We start from the raw sequence: 25,379 nt of genomic DNA, 5'->3' as shown, positions 1-25,379 counted from the left end.
ATAGAAGTTCAGTTAAGATTATTTAGCTAATGACAGAAAGAGAGCTTTCCGAGTAAATTATCAGCCAACAACTAATTCCGCGTTCGCCTCGTTCCATTATCTTCGTCTGCTTCTTCTATCTCTAGATCTGAGCTCTCTTCCATGAATCGACGGCGGAGGAGAGATCATCGAGCGTGAATCTTGAGGCGGCGATCGAGATCCGAGGGCTAAAATGGCGCGGCGGTGCCGACACCGGGAGCTGGTCCCGCTGGCGGCGCTCATCAGCAAGGAGCTGAAGGGCGAAAAGATCGAGAGGCCCTGCGTTAGGTTTGGATCCGCTGCTCAGTCTAGAAAAGGGGAGGACTATTTCCTCGTGAAGACGGACTGCCAGCGAGTTCATGGAAACCCTAATTCCACCTTCTCCGTTTTCGCGGTAAGAGAAAGTTTTTTTTTTGTGTATTATTGAATGCAATTAGATCTCTAGATCTCTTCAAGTTCATCGTTAAAGTTTGAAGCAGTTGCAATTTTCAATACTTATAGCTTTTCTGGCTTGTAATTTTAGATGATTTTAGGAGTTTTCAGCCAAAAAAATGAGAATTTTTTTTAGTGATACTCAGAACTTATGATCAGTTAAGAGATATTTGCTCAGACGCTCAGCTTTTGGAAGTTTTCAGTACCAAGAAAGAAGTTTGAGATGTAATTAGGGCTTACAAGCTGACAGTTTTGACTGATTGCTATGTATTTAGATCTTTGTAGTATCTTAAATGAAATAAAGAGTAGCAGATAGCATGGTTCTAATATTAATATACCCTCTATTTTTATGTTGCTGCATTTCTGATCTGAGGAAGGAAGAACAGGGTGCACGGTATTGTGTTAAACGCTTGTTCTCAATGAAATACCAGTCAGATCTTTCTAATTGCAATGAAGTAATATGACCAATTACTTTTTGTTCTCAAAAGTTTTAGTCTTTTATGTTTCAGAGTAAGACATATAGTATTTGCAACTAGGTCGTAATAAGAACCAATGGTTGAGTTCGAAGTTGTGATCACTTCTTTTCACTAGTTTGGTTCATGTTTTATCTCCTTGGCTCCTCCATACCGCAGTTGATGAATTTAATGAAACACAGGTGTTTTTTATATGAAGTTTGTAATAAAAAGAAGAAGGCAACAATATGATATTTATGAACGGTCTATTTGAAGATAATCACGCGCCGAAGCAAAAAATTTCAGGTCTTTGACGGACACAATGGAAATGCTGCAGCTATATTTACTCGGGAAAATTTGTTAAGCCATGTATTGGGTGCCATACCTCGCGGAATTAGCAGAGATGAATGGCTTCAAGCCCTTCCTCGTGCCTTAGTTGCTGGTTTTGTGAAGACTGACAAAGAATTCCAGAGCAGAGGTATCTTTCCACCCTTTGCTTCCTAGTCTCAATCATTCAAGCTTTAGTACTTGTATTATTTTTTGTAAATGAAATACAATTGGGTGTTTGACAATGCTTGCAGGAGAAACTTCTGGTACCACAGCGACATTTGTGATAGTTGATGGATGGACTATCACTGTTGCCTCTGTTGGCGACTCTCGTTGCATTCTTGATTCTCAGGGTGGAGTTGTTTCACTCTTGACCGTTGATCATAGGCTAGAAGAGAATGCTGAGGAGTGAGTTTCCTTGTTGGAGTTTCTTTGTGTTAGTTTCACTTCATCATCTTAATTCAACTGAATTCATGTTATGTTATGAACAGGAGAGAACGTGTGAAAGCTAGCGGAGGTGAGGTGGGGAGACTTAGTATTGTAGGTGGTGCTGAGGTGAGTTTTTCTTCTATTTGATCTGTTAAGAAAATTGTCATAGGAAAACTAAAGGACAAATTTTCAAAACAAACCCTTTTTGAAACTTATTTTTAAAAAACGACATGTTTCAACTTTAATTACCAAAACCGACCTAGTTTCAGCCTCAGGGCTGAAACTGGGTCGGTTTTGGCGAAAAAGTTCCCAAACTTCATGGGAGTTGAACTCCCGTGAAGTTTTTTACATAACAAAACTTCACGGGACTTCAAGTAGCTTGGTCTATTTGAAAACAAACAAATGGCTTGTAAGCTTAATAGAGTAACAGTCAGCGTGTTTGAAGTCATCCTCACATTCTTTATTCTTCTAGGAAAACTAAAACATGATGTCTTGCTATTGAGAGGGAAGGCAAGCTTCCCGTAGCTTGGTCTATTTGAAAACAAACAAATGGCTTGTAAACTTAATAGAGTAACAGTCAGCGTGTTTGAAGTCATCCTCACATTCTTTATTCTTCTGGCAATCAAATAATAAAAGGTTCTGTTTTCTTATACAACAAGGGGAAAGATATGCATTAACTCATGATTTCTTATTTTAGTTTCTTCAATGTGTTGTGTAATTTTACAGATTGGCCCCCTTCGTTGTTGGCCTGGGGGCCTATGCTTGTCAAGGTCAATTGGAGATATGGATGTTGGGGAATTTATAGTTCCAGTACCTTATGTCAAGCAAGTGAAGGTATTCTGGTCCCTATTTTCTTATATAAATCCAGAATCTGTACTTCTCTTTCTTCTCTTCTTCCTTTGTCCTAACAGTATTCATTGTACTGCCAGCTATCCAGTGCTGGCGGAAGGCTAATAATTGCTTCAGATGGTATCTGGGATGCCTTACCCTCTGAGATGGCTGCAAAGTCTTGCCGGGGTTTACCTGCAGAGCTTGCAGCTGTTCAAGTTGTAAAGGTGATTAATACTAGCCCTAGTCTTATATCAGTTTTCAGTTATTGTTACTTGTAAGCAATCTTTTGATTACAACATTTCTAGAGCACTCGTCAGTTTTGATTTTATGCAATATGGATAACCTGACTCATTTATGGTCAGCAACTCACGTAAGCTTATAAATTTCAATTTAGGAAGCATTGAGGACAAGGGGACTGAAAGATGATACAACTTGCATTGTTGTTGATGTAATCCCACCTGATAATTTGGTGGTCACGCCTCCATCGTCACCAAAAAAGATGAGCAAATTTAAGTCATTCTTCAGGAGACGATCAAGAGATTCTGCAAGTAAACTGACAAAGAAACTCTCTTCTGTGGGTATAGTCGAAGAGATATTTGAAGAAGGTTCTGCAATGCTTTCAGAAAGGTAAATACTTGTAGATGAATGCATTATTTACTAATCTCGAGATGGAAAAATGTTTTGCATGGAAAAATTTACAGTCTTCGCAAGTTCATCTATTTTCTTATCCATATGATAGATCCTTTATTTTGTTTTACAAATTTAAAGTTTTGGATGGTTAAAATTATTCATTCTAGCTGAACGTCAGTTTGCCTATAGGATGTTTGTCTGCGTGCTTCCTCTCCCTCCCTCCCTCCCTCCCTCTCAATATTATAGCTATATGTTGTACAAAAATGTTTTACTTCCTGTAAACCTGAAAATGAGCTAGATTTGTGAACTATGCTTTTGAACTGTTGCATAGTTGAAAATTGCAATGTCTCTGCTCATATTATTATTTATTAATAGTTGAGATGCACGTGCAATGCACGTGGTTGGATTTTATTATTATTTAAATTGATAAAAATAGAATAAAAATAAAAAAATAAAGTTTTTTGGGATTGATCCATCAACCTAATAATCTCTCTCAAGTGAAATATTGTCATTGTTTCTTTTAACCCAGACTGTGACCACATGGTCTACTATTTGTGAGTTATAAACACATTAATCTAGTACAACATCTCTATTTATTAGTATCTTGAAGTCTTCAAAAGTTGGGTAATCATTTAAATCGCAAAGGAATTTTGCATATGAATTTACTTATAATATGTCCATTAAACTTTTACTTGTGGTTTGATTCATATTCACATTAACTTTTAGTTATGGTTTCACTCATATTTATATTATCTACTATTCTCATTCTATTTTATAGCTCATTCTCCATATTATAGAAGTATGAAAGTACGAAAAATTATTTTCTTGCGAAATTAGAATAGCGAGATTATGATATATTTCATCATGTGCTCTAAATACAAAAAAAAATTCTTTGATGCAAGGTGCTTATCAAATCTTGGCCTAAACAATGTGAATTAAAAATGTTATTATAACTCACTTGCCTAGGGAATTGTATTGTATATGAAACATATAACTCATCTGGAATATCCACATCTGCTAAGTGGATTTTGCTATTGTGAGCAAAATATTGGAGGCTCGTATTCAAAATTTTTGACTCTATAAAAGACACAAGAATTTGGAAACATTGATTTTATTATATAAGATACTGGTTCATGAAGAATTTTCCCTAGAAACGATATTATTACAACGATATTACTATTCAGTATTAAATCGATTTTATTATATAAGATTATATGATTTTTTAATAAATTATAAAGTATAAATGTGGAAACATTGATGCTTATAGCCAGTAGTTTGGCTTCACAAAATAGATTAACTTTACATTGTAGTTTGCTATTGGTAGTATTGTTGACGATGTCATTACCTATCATCTTTATCTTATTATTCACGCTTTTCTGATGTAAGTTCTCTTTTGCGAATCACTCAATTGGCTATATTTAGTTTTTATAATATCAGAGATTAGAATATTCTCTTATGCTTAAAAAATATTGATATGATTTTTTTTAAAAATATATACACATAGTGACAATAGTATATATTTCAGTTCAACTTAAACATTGGCTTGAAACCATTTAGAGTGAGGTCCTTTCTACGCTAGGATGGTGATATAGTAATTACACAATTCAAAAGTCAAAGGAGATATAAAGGAAAAGTAATTTAATATGTTAAATTAACAATTAATTTATAAAATATACATGGGCAGTGCAGATAGCTATAGAAAATAAGGTATATATCTTCATGAAAATTTCATAGTGAGTGACCAACTACAATCATCCTAATTTAAGCATAAATAATTATTAATTTAGTTACTAATTTGATGCCCATAATTATGGAATAAATCTCAAGAAAAAATAGGAATTGAGATTGTATTATCCTGTAGGTAAATAAATAAATGTTATTAGAACTTCTCTTTATATTAAATTTAAAAATAATAATTTAAATTATTAAGCACCAAATATTAGTTTATGTGAGAAAGGAAAGTAATCTATGGCCTATATACCTATATAGTCAATCAATGAAACATATTAAAATTATGATGATCACAATCAAAATTATATGGTGGGTTCATATTAAATATAATTTATAAAAAATAATACATTAAAGTCAAAATCCTTTTAACAACTATATAGATTGTATAATTTTTTTTGCATATATAAACTATACTGCCTAGGAATAGTAACGTGCACACTTAACTATAGCCTAATACATCTTAAGAACGACTTACTAATCAATATCATCATCAATTGACGTATCTATGCATTACACTGCAAATACAATAAAAATTTAGAAAAGTAAAAAAGAAACACCCTTATAAGTTTTAAAAAACTCTAAAATTTTATAATTTGCAAATACACAAAATTATTAAACATTACATTAAAATCAAGGAATTATAAAAAATCATTAAAATTTTTTAAACTTTGAAAGGTTATTTTACTATGTACTAAACTTTAAGAGTGTTTTTTTATAAATTTTAAATTTAATTAATTTTTAATTAGTTGTGTTCTTTTCCAAAAAAAATTATGGTAATATTGACCATGAAAAAGTTTTCCTAAACCTATAGTTTTAAAGAGAGTATGATATTTTTTGTAAAATTTTAAATTTTTAAGGGTTGTTAGTAGTTTTGTATATTCATTTTAGTGTCTATAGGTTAGAATTTCTCATGGTGTTTTTTTGTAAATTATGAATTTTAGGGGTTTTTGTAATTCTTTAAACTTATAGACCTTTTCTACAGATTGTAAATTAGTTATAGACAATTTATAATTCCTATATTTTCAATTTAATAATGAGTTTGAAATTCTCAGGGTGTTTTTTGTAAAATTTGAATTTTAAGGGTTTGTTTATAAAGTTTAAAACTTTAAGAATTGTTTACTATAAATTATATAAATTATGTAGGGGTATTTGTAATTCCTATATTTTTAATGAACTGTTAGGTTGGAAATTATCAAGATTTTTGTAAATTTTATAATTTTTAGGGTTTTATTTTACAATTTGTAAAAAGTTCAAAGTGTTTATTACAAATTCCATAAAATTTTGGGATTGTTCGTGTTATTTGTAGTTTTTAGTGTGTTTATAAGTTTGAAATTTTCAAGGTGTTTTCTATAAATTTTGAATTTTTAGGAGTGTTTTTATAATTTTCAAAACTTACAAGATATTTTCTCCAAAGACAAAAAACTTTCAGATTCTAGCTAGCATATGTTTTTCAGATTTCTCACTAAATTAAAATAAGCAAAATTTATAATTTTTAAGATGTTTTAAAAAAATTTTAAATTTGTAGGGGTGTTTTTAAAATTTAAAAAATTTGGAGGATATTTTTTCAAAGTCCAAAATTTTTTAGGTGCTGGATAGCATATGTCTTTTAGATTTTCTACGAACTGAAATAAGTAAAGGATTTGAATTATATCAAACGTATCTCATTTATCCAATAACATGTTAAGTCTCATTATGAATAGGATAAATAATTTAATTATCAATTCAAAAAAGATAAGATAATTAGAATGGATTAGGATAACAATGTAATATTTAAAAAAAAGTTAAGGGTAATATTGACCATAGAAAGATTTTCCTGAACTCGTACTTTTAAAGGGAGTATGATTAGAGAATGCCGTGCAAGACCACGGGCTCTTTTTTGGGCAATTTTTCTTTTTCAAACAATTTAACAACAGTAGGCCGCCCATTTCCCCCAGACACTTAAGTGCCCTGCTGTTTCACCCTTAAACCTTATTTAAAAGGTCGTCGACCATGGCTGAGAGCTTTCTACTGATTCCCGTCTCTGAACTATCTTCACCTTCTAAACTCTGGCTTGGTTCACATTTCTCATATCCTGTACATAAACTAGATGAACCATGAATGTGCATGAGCTTCACATCCAACTTCAGTCCCACTAGAATAGGGCACTTGTTTTTTTGAAGTTTGAAAAAATAATTTGGCGCAGAACTTAATGCTTTTATCCCTAACACTCGTTTCTAATAATATTTTGTCATTGACATGGTTTGTTGATTAACATTTATTCCTTCTTTAATGTGATTTTTTGGGTAATGATATTCCTCTTACATTGTGAGCATATCAACTTAATCCGTGTTGTATTCTCTAAAATTAGGCATTCTGTGAATCCTAATGACCTAAGTCATCAAGGTGAAGTCTATGAGCAAGTTTTTCCAAAGGAAGCGAATTCTAGGGTGAATTAATGGAAATTGGCTTGCAAGATAGGTGTCTAGAAATCATGTGCAACACAACTCTAGTCATCATTGGGATTTCTTAGCCTCCAGATTGTACATCTCTTTTAATTATGATAAACTCATGAACATTTATTGATTAACATTTATTCCTTCTTTAATGTGATTTTTTGGGTAATGATATTCCTCTTACATTGTGAGCATATCAACTTAATCCGTGTTGTATTCTCTAAAATTAGGCATTCTGTGAATCCTAATGACCTAAGTCATCAAGGTGAAGTCTATGAGCAAGTTTTTCCAAAGGAAGCGAATTCTAGGGTGAATTAATGGAAATTGGCTTGCAAGATAGGTGTCTAGAAATCATGTGCAACACAACTCTAGTCGTCATTGGGATTTCTTAGCCTCCAGATTGTACATCTCTTTTAATTATGATAAACTCATGAACATGCACATACAACTGAATCTGACTACAGGCCCGCGGTTTCGGATTTTGTCGCACTTTCATGATGAAATAGCTATCAAAAGTTCTTTCTAACCATACTTTCCATAATTAGGTCCATGCTTTGACATGGTGCAAACCATGACAGATGCAATTGGAGCTTCCTAGCCTTTCCCCCAGTCCCAAGGTGTAATCCTGTTACTTTTAAATTGATTGCAAAGGGTCTGGCTATTTAAATATTGAAAATGTAATATTTGGCTCCGAAGCCTCCACTACCATAATGGGAGCTAAAGTTTGACATTTGAGTTGTCATACATTTTGGAGGTTTATAATGACCGGAATTATTGGACACCACACTTTCATCATTATGAAATCTGAATGTGCACGTCCCAGGCTTGGCTTTGTTTTCAGTTAGCTCTGATTGTTAGTAACATAATAAAACTAAGTTTATTTGATAAAAAGGTTTCTATAGCTTGGCAGGAACTGAGACTAGTTCTCAAATGCAACAATTATAAATTGACTCTGATCATTGTGTTTCATTAACTTAAAATCACATCATACAAATTCATATAACTCTTTGAAACTCTTCCTGACCCTTTAACTAACGAATAAGTTTCCAGTGAAACAGGCTAATTGGAGCCTGAAAGAGCAATGACTTGCTAGATAGCTAGCTTTCACCGACTGAAAATACCAAAGTGTTTCAAAGAAGGATTGCCTTGACTTAGGTCTGCCTCCGGCCTAGATTAGCCTAAGTTAAGGATTGCCTTGACTTAGGTCTGCCTCCGGCCTAGATTAGCCTAAGTTAAATGGAGTCTCTATCGCTCGGCTGTAAGAGTCAAATATGAGACTTCATACACCTTAAAGTTCATAGGACGAAAAGAGGTTCTTTTGAGTCCCTTATACTCATTATGCCTAGCATTGAATGGACTGGGTATTTACCTTATCAATTAACAAATCAATGGCTGGTTCTATTTGATTTGGCACCTGAATTCGCACTCGAATCGGATCGAACCAAATATTTGTCAGGCTATTGTTCTCTTGTTCCTTCGAATCTATGGAGTAAGACATCAATCGGATCGAACCAAATATTTGTCAGGCTATTGTTCTCTTGTTCCTTCGAATCTATGGAGTAAGACATTGAAAACTCTGTCAAGTACCCTTTTTTGCTTCTATTTAGTGGGGACTTGTCAGGAAATCTTGTTATTCTCTTATTAGAGGTTGGGATGAGATGTCTTCTCACATATATAGGAAAGACCAAAATATGTTTTGCTAATTTACTTTTCTCAGTTAAAAGTCTGGGTATCATTGAGCTTTGTCAGACAACTTGCAAACTGTTCCATGTGCAAATACTTGCCAATAAAACTTGGAAAAGGATTTTGCAACAATGTCCGCACTTATTTTAAGCTAGGTTTTAAGGACACACAAACATGATAATTTATACATATGCAGCCTCATGCACATCACACCTAATAGCGCAATTTGTCTGCCTCCTGGATCATAATGCTTCTCCAATGTTTCAACATTTACTGTATCTCCTTTCTTTGGTATGACTTTATTGTCTTAATCATGCAAAGGTTTCGTCCCTGTTTCATTTTGGTTTGGGTGAGAACTGGTCAGAAACTAGCATATGGTTTTTGGCTGATATGCATTTGTATCTGTTGGTTTAGATCTGGTTCTATACTAGTTTTCCCCAGTTTAAGTGAAAATTTATCTTAACTGAGCGAGACCTACTGAAACCTATAAGAAAACCAAAGGAAAACCAAAAGCGAAACGTAAGCTATCACGTTTAAGAAGTTTTTATCTTGATTATGAGTATAAATTTAATTTCGCTTTGAACATTTGACTTCATGTTACTGCATTTGTTTTTTGCTTTGAACATTTGACTTCATATTACTGCAGTAAGTTTATTTTCTCCTGATTAAACGCTCAGCTTACGTGTTTATATTATATGCTTCTCAGGCACTGCACATGTAAAATACCAAATATGACCCCCATATTCAGTGGTCGTGGACACTATGTCTACATCTTTATATACAATGAAACGGAAACTGAATCTAGAACTTTGATCTAATGCACTGATTTATAGTTAGCATATGATATTTAGTACCAAAATTGGCCTCATTATTAATATTTAATCTTGCTTGCTTGTATTACATGACCTGTTTACAAATTGTAACATTCTTCTATTTCTTATTTCAATGTTGAATTCTCAGGTTAGGAAACGAGTCATCGTCATCTGTGCATACGTCAGCCGGTCTATTTATGTGTGCAATATGCCAAATGGACCTCGCCCCAAGTGAAGGCATATCAGTTCACGCAGGCTCTATTTTCTCTACAAGCTCCAAACCATGGGAGGGTCCTTTCCTCTGTGCATCTTGCCGTAACAAAAAGGACGCCATGGAAGGCAAACGCCCGAGTGGTTTTAAAGGGCTATAGCAATCTTCTCTCTCCTCCCCTTTGATTTTTTTTCCCGTCGACCGTCTGTCTAATCTCCTCTATTCTTAGTTCTTAGCTTTTCTGATTAAATTTCATATTTATAGCCATTTTTTTGGGCTGCCTGATTATTTGATTCCTGGAAAGATGAGGGTTCCTGTATGTAATATGCACGTTAAACTAGTGGCGATTGATAGTTTATGATATTTGAAATTGATTCTTTTTTATGTATTGGATCGGTGTACTTGTTGTCAAGTCTTTGTGTAAGTAATTATGTTGGTTAAAGATGACAACACGCTCCTCGTATTGACTGAAGCAAGTAATCATCTTTTGTGGAGTTTGCAAATGCTCATGTTTGATGCTTCATTATTTACTGACTGTTCTCATGTTCTATCCGATTTGTATGCACTGAATCATTGCATCTCATATTGCCCGTGTAGCATACGGAGAATTTGATCAGGGCACTGCTTGTATGAAATGATCATGAAATAGGTGAGAACATCATGATGAAATGCTCAAGACGTTAAGTAAAGTAGACGAAGGCGCTTGAAGCATCCTCGTATCGGTACTTTCTTCAATCTAAATCTTGATTGGTGCCTCTTTTCTTTGTTCCTTTCAGCCGATCTCATGTCGCCGAGACATTCTTTTGTAAGTTCATAAGGGAATAAGAACTGAGCTAGAGCCTAGAGGTACTGATCTAGGAAAAGCAATTCTCCTGGCATCATCGTCAAGCGTCCTCTGTATTTTCTGACGAATATTAAAATTCTGATGAAGACTAGCCAAGTTGCCCGCTCTCTATATACACTTAAACGAATATTAAAATTCGAATATTTTTTTTTATTTATCAAAACCGACCCGATTTTGTGATTAACCGGCTAATCACCTTCCTAAATAATCGGGGTTGGCAACCCCGACTATTTAGGACCTTAATTTTTAGTGTTTAAGGCCTCTAATTAGGGTTTAATACCCTCCTAAATAGTCGGGGTTGGCAACCCCGACTATTTAGGATGGTGATTAGGCTGCTAATCACAAAATCGGGTCGGTTTTGATAAATAAATAAAAAAAACCGGTCGATTTTGAAAAATAAAACTCTAAAGGGGTCTGTTTTGAAAAATTGTTCTTAAAATTCTAATAAAGATGCCCAGTGGAAGTCAGTAAACCCAGGCCTGGTAACTGTAATTAGAGTAATATTACTGGTTTGCAGAGGACATCAATCTGAACCTTTCACTTGTTAAGGGTTATCCTTTGTAGTAGTGAAAAAAGAAAGTAAAGAAAGCGAAGCAGAGTTGAATTGGTATCGGGTCGAGCAACCGGGTCGCTTACCCAATTACAGATTCATCAACTATCGGGTAATCGGGTCGACCTTGGGAACCAAAAGGAGCGGGGTCGAGAGCGGGGAGGAGCAGGAAAAATTATGTTTGCGACGGCGGCGAGAATGATGTCGGCGGCGAGGAAGGGGAAGCCCAAGATGAAGCCCATAGAGCCGAGGACGCCACCGGAGCAGACCCAGACTATAACCAGAGCCATCTTCGACGTCATCAAGGAGCATGGGCCCCTCACCATCGCCGACGCCTGGGCCCACCTCAAGGTCTTCCCTTCTCCCCCTTTTTTTTTTTTTCCTTTTGTTGTTGATGGACCAGTACTTGCACATCTAAGAGATTTAGATGAAGCCCAAAGTTTGAACAATGGTAGTCCCGATCATTTGCTAGGTAGAGCATAGAAATTTATATCGAATCAGTCTTTGTTCAGTGATCTATGTAGAAAATTTTTGGACTTGCAGCCGATTTTCACAGAGTGGGCAACAAATAATCGGATTATGATTAATTACACTTATTTGAATTTTTAAAAAATATATAAAAGTTCATAAAGACAGAAATGTACCTATTACCTAGGGGGGAAAAAGATAGTAACTTGATTTAGGCACATATAGCGTACTGAAAATATACCAAAATTCAAAGGAAATTTGCAAAATGCCTTTGTCAACAGCGATGAAGGTCTTGGAAGATGCGAAGAAGGCCAATAATGGCTTTCAGATAACAAGCGACGAAGGATGCCAGGGTTCGGAGAAGAATCAACAAATGATGACAAGAAAAATAACCAAGTTGGCATGGAATTTGAAAGTGTAAAAGTTGCACGTGTGCTGTATAATGACTATAGTTGATAAATTAGTTTCAATATCCATAAAGAAAACTAGAGTCCGATAGAGTAGCTCTATTGAGAAACATCTTGTGCAAAGGAAATATTTTGACATAAAGATAAGAGAGATGTCAAAATGCTTCACTGTAAGCCAATTACAAGAACATGTTGCAAAGTATGAATGCAAATCAAGTTAAAGAAAAATGGTAAAATGTTGCCTCATCAAATTTGAGGTGAAGCGTAATCATGATGCAATAAATCATGAAAAAGCACATATTTTTAGTTCACAAATGAAATTTACAAAAAATTCAACCCGATTTCTTTGCGTAACACAATCCAATAAAATGAAAAAAAAAGGTATCACATCACCTTTACTGGAAATACATTCAAAGGATGCAGTTGGCTAGGTTGCATGGGTATGGATAACAGTACTGGTATGGGTACGGGATACGACAAATTTGTAAGGTACGGGAAGACCAATATTGTTTTTTCATTTATTTAAGATCAATATATAAGAAATAAATATGAAGTGTAAAATATGCATCCAAAAAGTGCATGTGAAATGTTTTAAATTAAAACATGTATTATATGATTGAGTATAGGCCCAAAAACATATGCATATATTCAAGAAGTGTCCAAGAGCTTTGGGTACGGGTACAGGCACGTGTTGGTTAAGGATACGACTTCCTAATAAAAGAACCCCGGTAACATAGGTAGTTGGAGAACATGTGTTCTTTTATTGCATTACTGATTGATGAGCCAAGTTAATGACAGTTAATGAATACATTTGGGCTTATTGAAGATGTCTTCTGGAGTACAGAAATTATGGAGACATTATTTGTTTTGATACTACACACAAGTATAAGATAAATAAACATGGACAACCTCTGTTACATTTGTTGGGCAAGTCATCATAGGCAAACAATAAGATTGGTGTGCACTCTTAAATAAGATTGGTGTGCACTCTTATATGATGGAATTGTTGCTTCCTCTCAATGGGTCTTTTGGAACTTGCTAAGTCAATGTTCGGAACCAAGTAAAAAAAAACTATTCTTATTGATCAATGTGCGGCAAGGGCCAAAGCAAGAAAGGCAATGTTTCAAAAATACATGATTGATCATGCATGTGGCATAGTTGTCTGAATGCTGCAAAGAACCTTAAGAATATATTTGCAGTTAATCAATACTTGCTTCTGGATTCGTTATTGGGTATTGAATCATGTGGAAGAGGAATACTTCTTCGTAGTTGGAAAGAATTTAAAAGAGAACATGGTTTTGAAGGTGACTCTTAGTTGAGTATTGTGTTTAAACAAAAAGAAAAATAACTTTTGGTATATATTTGTAATCCTTTTCTGCATACACGGTAAGTATATAAATAAACCGAAGTATTAGTTTATTTATGAAGAAGTACTTGAAAATTGAAATGTTCAATATATTTAGTTTCAATGTTTTGAACATTATGATCAATTCATTGTTGATCATCATTATGAAGAATAGTTCATTGATTTTCATTGTTTGGACACCCTTTCTAGACACCTGTCTAAGCCTAAGTAGTAGCTAGGCTGCCCGCCTAAATCTTTGGAGCGCTTAGAGGAGCATGGGTGGCTTAGGCAGGCTGCACTGCTGAAAAAGAGGTGTATTGCTTGCTTAGGCGTAGTAAATGATAAAAAGAATGAGCCAAGTCAAAATAGATCAGGTCAAAACTCATTATTTAAGTTCAAAGTAAGGAGAATAGGATTTTGAATCTTTGAAAGGAATCCTTACTCTATTGACGCTAGAAACGCTAATGTGTCGCTTAATTGCATGCATGTGCAATAGTCGCTAGGTTTGTCCCCCAATAGTGCCTATTGCTTTTTTAAAAATTGTTGATTTTAACACATGACAAACAACTTTAATGGTGCATCTAACTCTAGAATGCTGAACTAAGCTACGAATCTATATATTATGGAGGCAGATGAATTGTTTAAAGTGTAATATATGAAGTTTCTTGATTGAATTCTAGTAAATATAATCAAATTTCTACCAAGAAATGATGAATAATCATACTAATCAAAATAAATAATTGTAACATATATACATCTTGTCATGTACACTAACTCAATTATACATCACAATCAAGAATCTTCTTATATTGCAATTTAAATAATTGATATGCCTCTCAAGTGTGTATCACTTGGTTTAGCATTCTAGAGCATATATCACTACATTTATTTGACATGTTCTAAAATCAGTGAAGTATTCTTCGTAAAGATGATCAATGAAGAATTAATCATAATGTTCAAGAAATCAAAACAAATTATATTGAACATTCAAGTTTTTTTTTCAAAATGGAATTAATACTTTCGCTCATTTGTGTATTGACCATGTCTACACAAAATGACTATAATCGTATATCTTAGCCCATTTTTCTTTTTGTTTGAACAAATCATTCATCCACAGTCACCTTCAAGACCATGTTTATCAATTAGATTCTTCGAAGTTGCAACAAAGTCTTCCTCTTCAACATGATTTATGCACTATGAAATTCAGAAATAAATGGTAATGAACTGCAATTGTATTCTTGAGATCCTTTGTAGCACCTAATAGTTGTACCAAATGCATAAACAATGATATTCTGTTTCTTGAAAAGCTGCAACACACTAATTGGTAAGAATAAGTTTTGGCTTATTTATCTTATATTTCAAAACAAATGACGTCTCTGAAGTTAGTATAATTCCACAACCAAACGCATAAACAATGATCTTCCGTTTCTTGAAAAGCTGCAACACACTAATTGGTAAGAATAAGTTTTGGCTTATTTATCTTATATTTCAAAACAAATGACGTCTCCGAAGTTACTATAATTCCACAATGCTTCCTATATCAACCCAAAACATATTCTTTAATTGGCTTGCTCATCAATCTGTAATGTATAAAAGACAGAATTTTCGAGTGCATCCTTTAAGAATATTCTAGTAAAAATGTTGTATTGTGTTTTACCCATTTTCTTTTGTCTTGTATTACGTAAAGCACTTTTAATATCCATCTGAATGTAACTAGGATTTTCACATCTTCCAACCTCCACCATTTGTAGATACCATTTGTAGATCAAATATTAGTTTACGTTTAATTCTCTATCTGTCACCTGAAAGAACTTAGATCTATTTGGTTTGTATCTTTTTTTTTTTTGAGCATGTGTGCTTTTCCATTATCTTTTAATCGATTTGTGATAAAACATTTTGACATTTCTCGTATCCTTGATGCGGAAATCCTTCTTTTTGCACAACACATATTTCTAACGTTGTAGGTAAGAACACAAATATTTCTTCATTCATTTCATGAGAAAATGAAAGTTTAAGCAGCGTGACAAAAAGACCTTCTATTAACTTACAAATTGCATAATTATTTGATTATTTGAAAACACAATTCACAAACCTAATATATTTGCAAATAAACTAAAAGAAAAAGAATAAAAAAGTAAAGAGGAAAAAAGCAATAACTGGATATTTGCTTATAAAAATTTCACCCTAATCCCTATATATGCACGATCGTAGGCCGATCTTGTTGCTTCTCCTTCTTCTATGTTCCCTTCTTTAAGATGTCAAAATTCAATGATGTAAAAAATTGAAACCAATTCCATTAGAATAATATTAAAGAAATATCCCAAGAACCCACCTTTTCTATAACTGTAAGCAAAGCCAAGACATACCCAAATTATCAAATTAAAAAACAAGATCAAAACGCAAAACAAAATTCAATTTCCTATTCTTTACCTATTCTCTGTAACTGATGCTTGGGATAGAGGCTTTAGATTAGGGAAAAAATACACCATTTTTAAATTCTTCAATAATGCAGTTGTCTTAGTAGTTTCCGCAATTATATACATAGTGTAAAAGTTGTGAAAAACTGCAGACGAATTATGGTGATTTGTTCCCATCCGAGACATATCCTATTTTCTTGTTTTGCATTCTTCCTTTCTCTTTTTGGAAAAAAAGGAGATTACATGGAAAATCTTTTAGGGATGATGTTGTTCTCAGCTTTATTGTTGCCGCTTTAGCTTGAGATAAACCTAATCAAAGATCAGTACCAAACCCTAATCAGAGATCGAGCTTGAGATAACTTAATCAAAGATGTTGAACAAACCCTAATCGGAGATACAATCTTTATATTTCAGGAACTTCTCTTTTTACGATTTTATGAAATGGGCAGGAGTTCGATGCGTACAGTGTGTTTTTTAGTAAACAATTTAGAAGGGTCATATATGAGTTGACCCATTTAATAAATAGGTAAGTTCGGGTTGACTCATACATGACCCATACCCATTTATCTCGACCCCTACCCGTCAATAACGGGTTAGGTTAGAAATTGCTAATCTAAGCTAAGGATTGCCTAGACATACTTTTTCATGATTATGTGCATTATCCTTATTAAATAAAATTATCCTCATACATCAATTTGTAGTCACTAGACTATAATATAATTTCAAACCCTGAAAAGAAAACACATGGATACAAGACATTATGAGCACAAGATATGATAAACTAAATAACATAGAATTTAGTAAACATAAAACTTTCAAAACAAATTGAATATTCACTCAATAGATTTGAAATGATTAAAGAAAAGATCATTAGCTAAAAGTATTTTAGATGATTATTATAATCAAAGTTTAATTTGCATTGATCAGTTCTTTTACTTTCTTTTTGCATAGCTTTTTATATTAAAACAAGGGAAAAATGCTTCTCGCCTCGCATATCTGAGCTTCTCGCCTCCATTGTCTGAGCTTCCCCTCCTTTTGACACTTTTTCTCAAACCTCCCACCAAAAGATTCATGCCTTGAACCTCTTGTCAACACATGCATTTTTTAGTATCCTAAAAATCCCTAAATTACCTTCGGCATGTCATCACCCTCAACCTCTCATCTCTCACCCTTCTCATGTACCTATGAATTCTCAATATCGATCTCTTTCGCTTTTTCACCGTCCTATCTTTTGTTGTCACTGACCTCCGCTGTGGCCCTGAGTGAGACGACAAGCATGCCCGAGAGGAGGTAGACGTGAAGGCGGAGGATGAGAGGTTGGCGGTGAGACGATTGGCAATGGCAGAGGTGAAATCTTAAGTTCGTAACTTTTGGATTTTGTTGCTTTTAGGTCTAGTTTTGTCATCTTTAGCTATGAACCTTCAGCTTAATTGTGTTATCTTTATATTTTATTTGTTACCTTTGTACCTAATTTTGTCACCTCTAGCTATTAATTATTAACCTTATATTGAAATTTGTTCACCTTTAGTTATAAATTAACAATTTATAGCCTAACTTGTTACTTATAGCATAATTTAGTTACCTTTACATGTAAATTGTTACGGTCATTTTAAACTTTTTCACCTTTAGTAACGAATTATTATTTTTGTGTCAAACTTGTTACTTTTAGCATATTTTTCATAATTTTGTTACCTTTATCAAATAAAGAAAATGCCTTTAAGCTAAATGTACCTAACTAAGCGTGGCGAAATTCGACCTAAAGGTTTCAAGATATAAAAGTGTCAAAAAATCAAGGTAGCAAAAATTAAGACCTCTCAACTGCCACTGCCCACCACGAACTTATTTGCTGTCACCTGCCGCCTCCCTTATTCGCCTCTCTTTGAGCCACTATACCGCCTCATTCTTGGTGGCCAGAAGGGAGGGTAGGAAAGAGAGGAGACAGAGGACAGTGTAGGCGAAGTGAAGCAGCAGTTGAGGGAGGCGAAGGAGAGGTTGGCAGCAAGGTGGAAAAGGTAGGGGTTAAGGAAGGAGGAGAGAGGGTTCATAGTTTATAAGAGATGAGGAAGATGAGGAAGTTGAGCGTGATGATGTGGAGTGAGGTAAGGGTATTTTAGAGATATTAAAGAATTTAAGTGGTGGATGCATGAACCTTTGGGTCAGGGGGTGGAGGCGTGAGAAAAATGTCAGTGAAGGAAACTCAGATCTCTAAAATTGGGGGCTCAAGTACTTTTACCTTAAAGTAAAAATAAGTGTCAAATGTTAATGTCAATAATAGATGAGAGAAGACATCTTTGTTTTTGCAATTGACATATAAATATTAGTACGCACTTCACAAATAACCAAATAATTTGTTTGTAGTTGAATATTTGAGACACAAAAAAGTGTCTTTTTTTATTTGCGCAATTGAGTTATCCAAAAAAAATGCACGCGGAGAGAAATTGTTCCTGGAAGGAAAAAGAGACTGAAAACAAAGGGTGTTGTCTTTCTTCCCTGCATCTTAATCGCAAGAACAAAAAACCGAACAAGCCCTCCGCCATGTGTCACAATCTTGTTAGTTTTAGCTTAGTTATGGGCCCAGATTGCTGGAATCCTCTATGGTCGGGTCTGTGTAGGATTTGGAGTGAATAAATTTTAATGATATGTATTAGTCAAAGGATTCTAACAGATGCAGGCACTTCAGTTCTCTCCTTTTCTCATATATTGTTCATGGCTTTGTTAAACGCCTATAATCATGGAATCCTATTCTTATCATAAACAAGACATGTGCCTTTTTAGCCTACTTTTTAAGATTGATACTTCATACTAAAACTTCTCAGGTCTATCGTTTCTGATTTTGGATTATCAAATTATTGCTTTGTACGAACATTCCGAAACTCATCCAATTGTGCATGCAAACATTCACATGCTCCAAAGATGTACGTTTTCCAATTGCGTAGTTAATAACTTAATATATGCAAAGTCAATCTGTTCAGTGATTAAATCAACTTAAATTCGTTGCAGGAATCTGGGTTGAGAGGTTTGACAAGCAAAAGACATATGAAGATATTGTTGAGATGGATGAGGGAAAGGCAAAAACTTCGGCTAATTTGTAACCATGAAGGACCACACAAGCAATTTCTCTACACTACTTGGTTTACCAATCCTAAGGCGATGCCCCCTCTAAGGCACAGAAATAACACTGGATCTTCGGATAAAAGACCCGGTGGGAACTACTAATTGCAACGTTGGACTCAAAGAAAGTATCAGAAATGAATCAGAATCAACCAGTGATTTTCTTATCACAATAGTATCCAGGGTATTATTTTTAATGTATAGATAGATACACCACCTGAACTTATATTTAATCCTGATCTCGAAATGGACTTATTCTCCCTGTTATAATGTACACTAGCGTGTAGCGTGTTGTATGGAGATCATCATTTCCCATTGTGGATGTTGTACATTTATCCCTGCAAAGAGGGAGAACTCCATCTCGAGTGTCAGGGGTCCAATTTGTAGTAAAAATTTTAGGAGTAAACAAGCGATTGATCTGTTATATTACAGATGGTGTACCTACAATTAATCCTTTTTCTTCCTGAGAAATTCGAGATTTTCCAGCTTGAAGGCTGCTGTAAATGAAAGCAATTAACTTTCTATCTTGCTATGCGTTGGGAGGAATTTGTTATTACATATCTGATGCTAATAATAGATGAAGGGCCGTCTCCTTATGTACCATATCTGTTTCCTAACTTGAGACCTGTTTAAACATCGTCAACTGCTAATAAAAGCTAAATGCTGTTCATTAAACCTTTATAAATAAATCCTCTATTTACATCTCCCTACCACAAATCAAACTCTTCTTCATCCAAAAACAATCAGAAGCCATCACAATGGAACCTGTTACAATTGGATGCACCGGTGGAATCCTGGGAAATATCAGCTTCGCGATTTTCTGCTTCCGTCCAGTCTTCAGCTTTGTTCGGAGGCTCGTCAGCTGCCTTCAACATCCCACGCCTCCACCACGGCTAGCAATCACTGCTGGTTCCTTCATGCATTCTGGAGAGAACAGCAAAAGAGACTGAACAGTTGGTGACACTATTCTTGCTTCTTTCCTGTACACAAAGCCTTGGTAATTATGTTCCCCGCACCCCGCCCGCCCCCCCCCCACAAAATAAAAAGCAAGAAGAAGAAGGAAAGCAGCTCTGCAGCATAAAAAGGTCAAAAAAAATATACTCCGGGGTCTATCCACAACAATAAAACTACAGGGGGTCTGTCTGCAACTGCAACTAACCCGATTCTTATTTAAGATTTGAACAATGCAAATGTATGATAATTTCCATTGACGACCCAAGATGGTGTTTGTTCAGGCACTTCAAAATACAAATGAATGAACCTTTCCTGAGACTACACATTGATTGAAATCATCACATTTATTAGAACTTTGCAGTTTCTTTACAAGGGTTGCGTATTTACAGAAAGAATTGGATGATAAATAGTTACATCACCACAGTTTTTATGAAGACCGGAAATTGCGTTTGACAACAAGAAGTTACCACTCGTACGGAGAAGAAAAAGTCATGAAAGCTTTTAGTTCTCATCTTGAACTTCTTTTGAATCCAACTCCTTTGCTTTTCCCTCTAAATATCTCTGCAAAACCAGTAATATATACATGTTAAATAATAATTAAATTTGTCTATGATTCCTTATGTCGAAACAACAGTTGTTGACTTTAAAATTACCAGTCTCTGTTTCAACTCCAATATTTTTTGTTCCTTCTTCCGGGCAAAATATTTCATCGACTGCATATGAACGCAGAAAGTTAGATTTTGGAGTAATTCACGAATGAAGCGTTCAACTTCAGAGTAACCCTGTGTATGATTGCAAAACTGTGAATAGACCCCATGAGTGAATTTCTTTTGACTCTTTTACCCTCAGGAGGTCGTTTTGCCAAAAAATAATTCTCTTTCTCTGAGGATAAAAGAGTTTTTAAAAAAAACACTCAGATGATCTATCTGCAACAATAGAAACTACAGGAGGTCTATCCGCGACTGGGAGATAGTACAGGGGGTTCCAAACCGTGAATAAAAGTGAAGGTGAACAACAAGATGAAAGCAAATATTCTACCCCTCTTCGTTGAATCTCAATTGATCTTTGATATGATTCTCTCTTTGTTAATAGATTTTCCGGTGATATCTTTGGCATCCGACTATAATTTTTCCCGCGATAAATAATGATGGCATGACCTCGTCTTAGCTTCTCCACTGCAACCAGTAGCCCACCGCTCTCGATTTCAAGTAGCTTTGCAGTATAGTTAACTTGTTGAAGTGCCTTTTGCATTGTGATCACTTTAACAACTTCCCTATGTTTCCAATGCTGGTGTATGCTCTCAATGGTACCATCATAGATTCCACGCCTCCCTGCAAAGAAAAGCGATTCACAATTTACCTTTAATGAAATTTAACATTGTGTTGGCTCAAGAAAAAGGGGTTAAATGAAAGATATTATTCAGAACCATAAGCAAATTTAATGTGCACATGGATGAGCTAGTCATAAAAAACAAGGCTTACTCAGTCAAAAGATATCTTAGAAATAGAAGATATATTTTAGAAGTAGAAGATATCAAAACATAAAGGACCCTGCATAAAAGGTTTAGTCCATAAGAATGTATACAACCACTCAGTTGCATAAGATATCATAGAATAAAAAATATGAGCAATACTACATAAACTCTTGTAAAAAGAGTAGTTGTACAAGACTCTTAAATAGATACTTTGAAAAATCAATTTTACATGGTAACATCGAGGTCTAGCATGGGAGTATTTACCAAGATGGTCATCAGGTAATTTTAGAGACAAGAGGAGAGATCTACATATGACTTTAACCAATTTAGAAAAAGCTTAGTATAGGATCAACAGGGAGGCTGTGTGGTTAAGCAGAAAAAACAAGTGTCTGATAGTGATAATTACAATCTGATATAGGTATACAGCACATGAAAGATTGATAAATAAATAACATAAAAGTCCTATAAGTAATTACATGAGCGACGCCCCGATGCCCATTCCCTATCATCTAGACTTACATGAAGAGTTGCATTAAGTACTCAACTATGCACTTTTATTTATTAATTAATTTTACTTCTTTTGAGAATAACTGTTCCCATTAGTTATGGACGGATGTAAGCATGTTTCGAAAGAAGTTCCTTGATGCGCAGTTTGCTAATTACTGACAGATGTCACTATTGTTCCATTGAGGGTTGAACCAATGAACTAACATTACTGGGGGCCAAGGAACCAATAATTTCCTTGTTTCTTTAGCATCAGTCACATATTGAATTTAATGAGAATATCCAGGAAGTCTCAAGTGCAGTTTGTTTGTTGAAGATGTTTGTACTAACTGATGAAACTAGTGCCTAATTTCATCCATCATCAGGACCAAAAAATTGGATGAAGGATCAGTTGGTGGTATCTTTTCTTTTCCCATTGAAAGAAAATAAATATCGAAAAAGAAGAGAATATTCAGCCAATATTTCACTTTCAAATAAAAACAATTAACTCCTTTAGTTTCTTCCACTCAGTGTACAAAATCATACCCAAGAAAGCTAGAAACCGTATCAATACTTGACTGCATGAAACAAAAGAAGGAAAAACTGATCCAATCAATGTACTGGTGCACAGATAACCATGTTAAAACTTACCCAGAAGCAAGAATTCATCCATCTTCAGGCCAATCTTTTGAAAAGATTGTCTTTCCTCCACTGTTAGAAGTTCTCGATCCACAGATTGTTCTGAAGGACTCCATAATGAATTAAGCTTCGTCAACTCTTGCTCTGCTTTATCAATCTTTAACTTGAGCTGCAATCATAAAAAGAAACAAATCACCAACTCAACAATAAGTGCATTTGCATTTAGCTCTGATGTATTTTATCAGATGTTACAAGTAAAAACCTACAATTGATAGCTTGTGCTCTTCATCTTTTAGCTGCTTAACCACATTTTGCTTTTCGGCTTCAATGTTGATCTTTTCACTGGAAGTTACACTATTCAAGGGAAGGTAATTGGCCTGGATCTCTTTGAATTCAGAAAAAGTTCCAACTTTGGTCGTTCCTTGTATTGATTCATTGATAGAATCGAATGCTGCGATTGCCTTTGCTCGAGCTTCTTCCTCTAGCAATTGTTGATCATGAAGCTCTATTTCTCTTTCATGAACAGAGCTTGCCACTTTGCCTGGGAGAAAATCTTTACCCCTATAAAGTATGATATAGAACTTGTTTCTTAATATCAATACTCCTCCTGTGAGACGCTGCATTCATGAGCTCTGTGTCAAGCAAATGAAGCTTCAGAGAGACAACAAAAGAATCATAACCATTTGAACAAAGATTCCAGTTCCTATTGATGCTACCATTAACAAAAAGTTCAAAGGACATATTACCTGATATTCCAGTAATAAATCAATTCATGAGAAATATAAGGATTCAAGTCACTTCCACAAATTAATTTTCTACCGTTTTATGATGGAAAGAGAAATTTTTACGTATAGCTATGCACTCCCTATCTTTTGAAATGTAACAGGTTCTAACAGGTTCCTTTGTGCAGACGGTAATGCAAAATTAAAAGGCCTGCAGTTTGGAACAGCTTTAACAATATCTCACAAGCTTGGGGAAAAAATCCAGTCCAATTATCAAACTCAAAGGGGAAAAACATAAATACAATTATTACAGTCTTTATTAATATAGATTGTTCCTGCATATTTATGCAATGCTGGAGGTAGTCACTTTCTTTTCTTTTTTCTTTCTTTTTGGTGCCCCTCCTTTTCCTTTGCAATAATATATGAGCTCCGCTACTCCGCTTTAAATACAAAAGTGAAGAAAGTCCATCTTTCGATCAATATACATTAGGAAAAGCAATTAATATAACTTACCTTCAGCTCTTGTCCCATCTGCTGATTGTTGGTATGTGGAATCCCTACTTTTATGGCAATCTTGGCTATAAGACATTTCTCCCACAGCTTTATTATAGCTGCAGCCAAGCCTTGAAGTTTAGTATTTTTACCTGCCATAAAGACGTGAAATGGGAAATGATAAACTTACAAGAGATTTTTTTAAGGCTCGTTGAAATATAATAAAATTACCAAGGGCAAAGTGAGTAGGTAATGGCCGAGCAATCTTCCTTAGATATGTCAACTCATCATCTCTCAGCTTCGGCCTCTCTTCAGGAGGACAGAGCCTAAATGGAGGCTTGAATCCCGGAACAACTTCCGGAAGCAAATCTGCATCTACAGGCAAGGGCTTTTTATACCACCAATCGACAAACCGAGGCCCTAAACTATCCAATAATCTGTTTGCTTCCCTCACATATAGAGATTCATTAGTAGATCCAACATCATTATCTAATAGCCAATTCATGCTTGTAGTCTTTGGAGGCCCAAATTCTATATCCTTTTGAAATAGTTTTGCATTCGACTGATAGCGATAGACAACAAGAGCATCTTTCTTGCTCAAAACAACTAGGCCTCCAGTCTTAATCTGGTCAGTAAATAGCACCATCGAATTATATAAATGATTGAAAACTTTGAGGAGAACTTAAAGAATTCAAAAAGAGTTTACTATACAATGTAGAACCGCTAATATGCTATTTAGCTCATGATAAACCTCTCATATGGTCTACTGCTGTAAGAAGGAGCGTTGAATGAAGTTGCTAAGCATAGAGATTCAAGGAGTCACTAACTCCTTCAAACAAATTGATTACGGCATAACTTTGTGAAGCAAAAACACTAAAAAACTTATCTTTTCTTCTAAGACAACCTGTAGAACTACAATCTATCAGTACAAGCACTTATGGGTTTATTGCTTTATGTTTATTAAGCTGAGTCTATTATCAAAATCATTCACATTTGCACATATAGTAGAAGCATCCCTTCGGATTAAGCACATAGCGAAATAAACTTAGAAGCATTGAAGAATCAAACAATCAATAGCGTCCAAAACTAATTTACCTCTACGATTTCTCTCGCCCTATCCAAATTCCGGCACAATGGTTCCACAAGCTTCACCATAACAAGCTCCTCTTTCCTCCACCCTTTCAAAATCCCATCCACCACCTCTTGAGTCACTCCGGCCTTCTTCGCCTTCACCCACTTCCTCAACCCCCTCGCCTCCACCCTCAACCTCTCCAACTCCTCCCTCGGAAGCTCCATCTCCGCCCTCGTCGCCACTCTCTCCCTCTTCTCTCTCCTGAACACCATTCTCTCCTCCACCCTCGCCCACGGAACACTCACGCTCCCCTCCTCTCTAAACTCTAAGACCTGTTGGACCAATTCTCGTTCGGGTTCGGCTTTTCTGAGGTTTTTGATGCTGTGGACTATCTTTTTCATGGCTTGGCGGCC

General features: G+C 35.0%; 3 protein-coding genes across 3 annotated transcripts; 2 read left to right on the top strand and 1 right to left on the bottom strand.

The window, feature by feature from the left end:
- Positions 212-10,400, top strand: LOC109841097 (probable protein phosphatase 2C 15). The gene is made up of 8 exons (XM_020409967.1): positions 212-412; positions 1,209-1,380; positions 1,484-1,637; positions 1,721-1,784; positions 2,385-2,492; positions 2,588-2,713; positions 2,884-3,116; positions 9,926-10,400. The coding sequence occupies exons 1-8, from the start codon at positions 212-214 to the stop codon at positions 10,146-10,148; spliced, it is 1,281 nt and encodes a 426-aa protein (XP_020265556.1). The 3' UTR covers positions 10,149-10,400.
- LOC109829047 lies at positions 11,450-19,688 on the top strand. The gene is made up of 2 exons (XM_020396141.1): positions 11,450-11,733; positions 19,020-19,688. Exons 1-2 carry the CDS (start codon positions 11,560-11,562, stop codon positions 19,233-19,235), a joined length of 390 nt encoding a protein of 129 aa, XP_020251730.1. The 5' UTR covers positions 11,450-11,559; the 3' UTR covers positions 19,236-19,688.
- On the bottom strand, positions 20,270-25,373 carry LOC109828973 (chloroplastic group IIA intron splicing facilitator CRS1, chloroplastic). Its single transcript, XM_020396036.1, has 8 exons — positions 24,990-25,373; positions 24,126-24,519; positions 23,916-24,046; positions 22,947-23,297; positions 22,693-22,849; positions 21,123-21,415; positions 20,738-20,797; positions 20,270-20,645 (listed from the first exon to the last, which is right to left on the bottom strand). The coding sequence occupies exons 1-8, from the start codon at positions 25,365-25,367 to the stop codon at positions 20,586-20,588; spliced, it is 1,824 nt and encodes a 607-aa protein (XP_020251625.1). The 5' UTR covers positions 25,368-25,373; the 3' UTR covers positions 20,270-20,585.

The sequence above is a fragment of the Asparagus officinalis genome, chromosome 1 (assembly GCF_001876935.1).
Source record: "Asparagus officinalis chromosome 1, Aspof.V1, whole genome shotgun sequence".
Classification (NCBI taxonomy): domain Eukaryota; kingdom Viridiplantae; phylum Streptophyta; class Magnoliopsida; order Asparagales; family Asparagaceae; genus Asparagus; species Asparagus officinalis.
This window is presented reverse-complemented; position numbering and strand designations above follow the sequence as displayed.

Excerpts from the sequence above, each read along its gene's own strand:
- LOC109829047 (XM_020396141.1), top strand. The coding sequence starts at position 11,560 with ATGTTTGCGACGGCGGCGAGAATGATGTCGGCGGCGAGGAAGGGGAAG. Across the intron at positions 11,734-19,019 it reads ACGCCTGGGCCCACCTCAAG|GAATCTGGGTTGAGAGGTTT; the intron begins GTCTTCCCTTCT and ends AATTCGTTGCAG.
- LOC109828973 (XM_020396036.1), bottom strand. The coding sequence starts at position 25,367 with ATGAAAAAGATAGTCCACAGCATCAAAAACCTCAGAAAAGCCGAACCC. Across the intron at positions 21,416-22,692 it reads GGATGAATTCTTGCTTCTGG|GGAGGCGTGGAATCTATGAT; the intron begins GTAAGTTTTAAC and ends TTTTCTTTGCAG. Across the intron at positions 20,646-20,737 it reads TGGAGTTGAAACAGAGACTG|AGATATTTAGAGGGAAAAGC; the intron begins GTAATTTTAAAG and ends CTGGTTTTGCAG.
- LOC109841097 (XM_020409967.1), top strand. The coding sequence starts at position 212 with ATGGCGCGGCGGTGCCGACACCGGGAGCTGGTCCCGCTGGCGGCGCTC. Across the intron at positions 413-1,208 it reads CCACCTTCTCCGTTTTCGCG|GTCTTTGACGGACACAATGG; the intron begins GTAAGAGAAAGT and ends AAAAAATTTCAG. Across the intron at positions 1,381-1,483 it reads CAAAGAATTCCAGAGCAGAG|GAGAAACTTCTGGTACCACA; the intron begins GTATCTTTCCAC and ends CAATGCTTGCAG.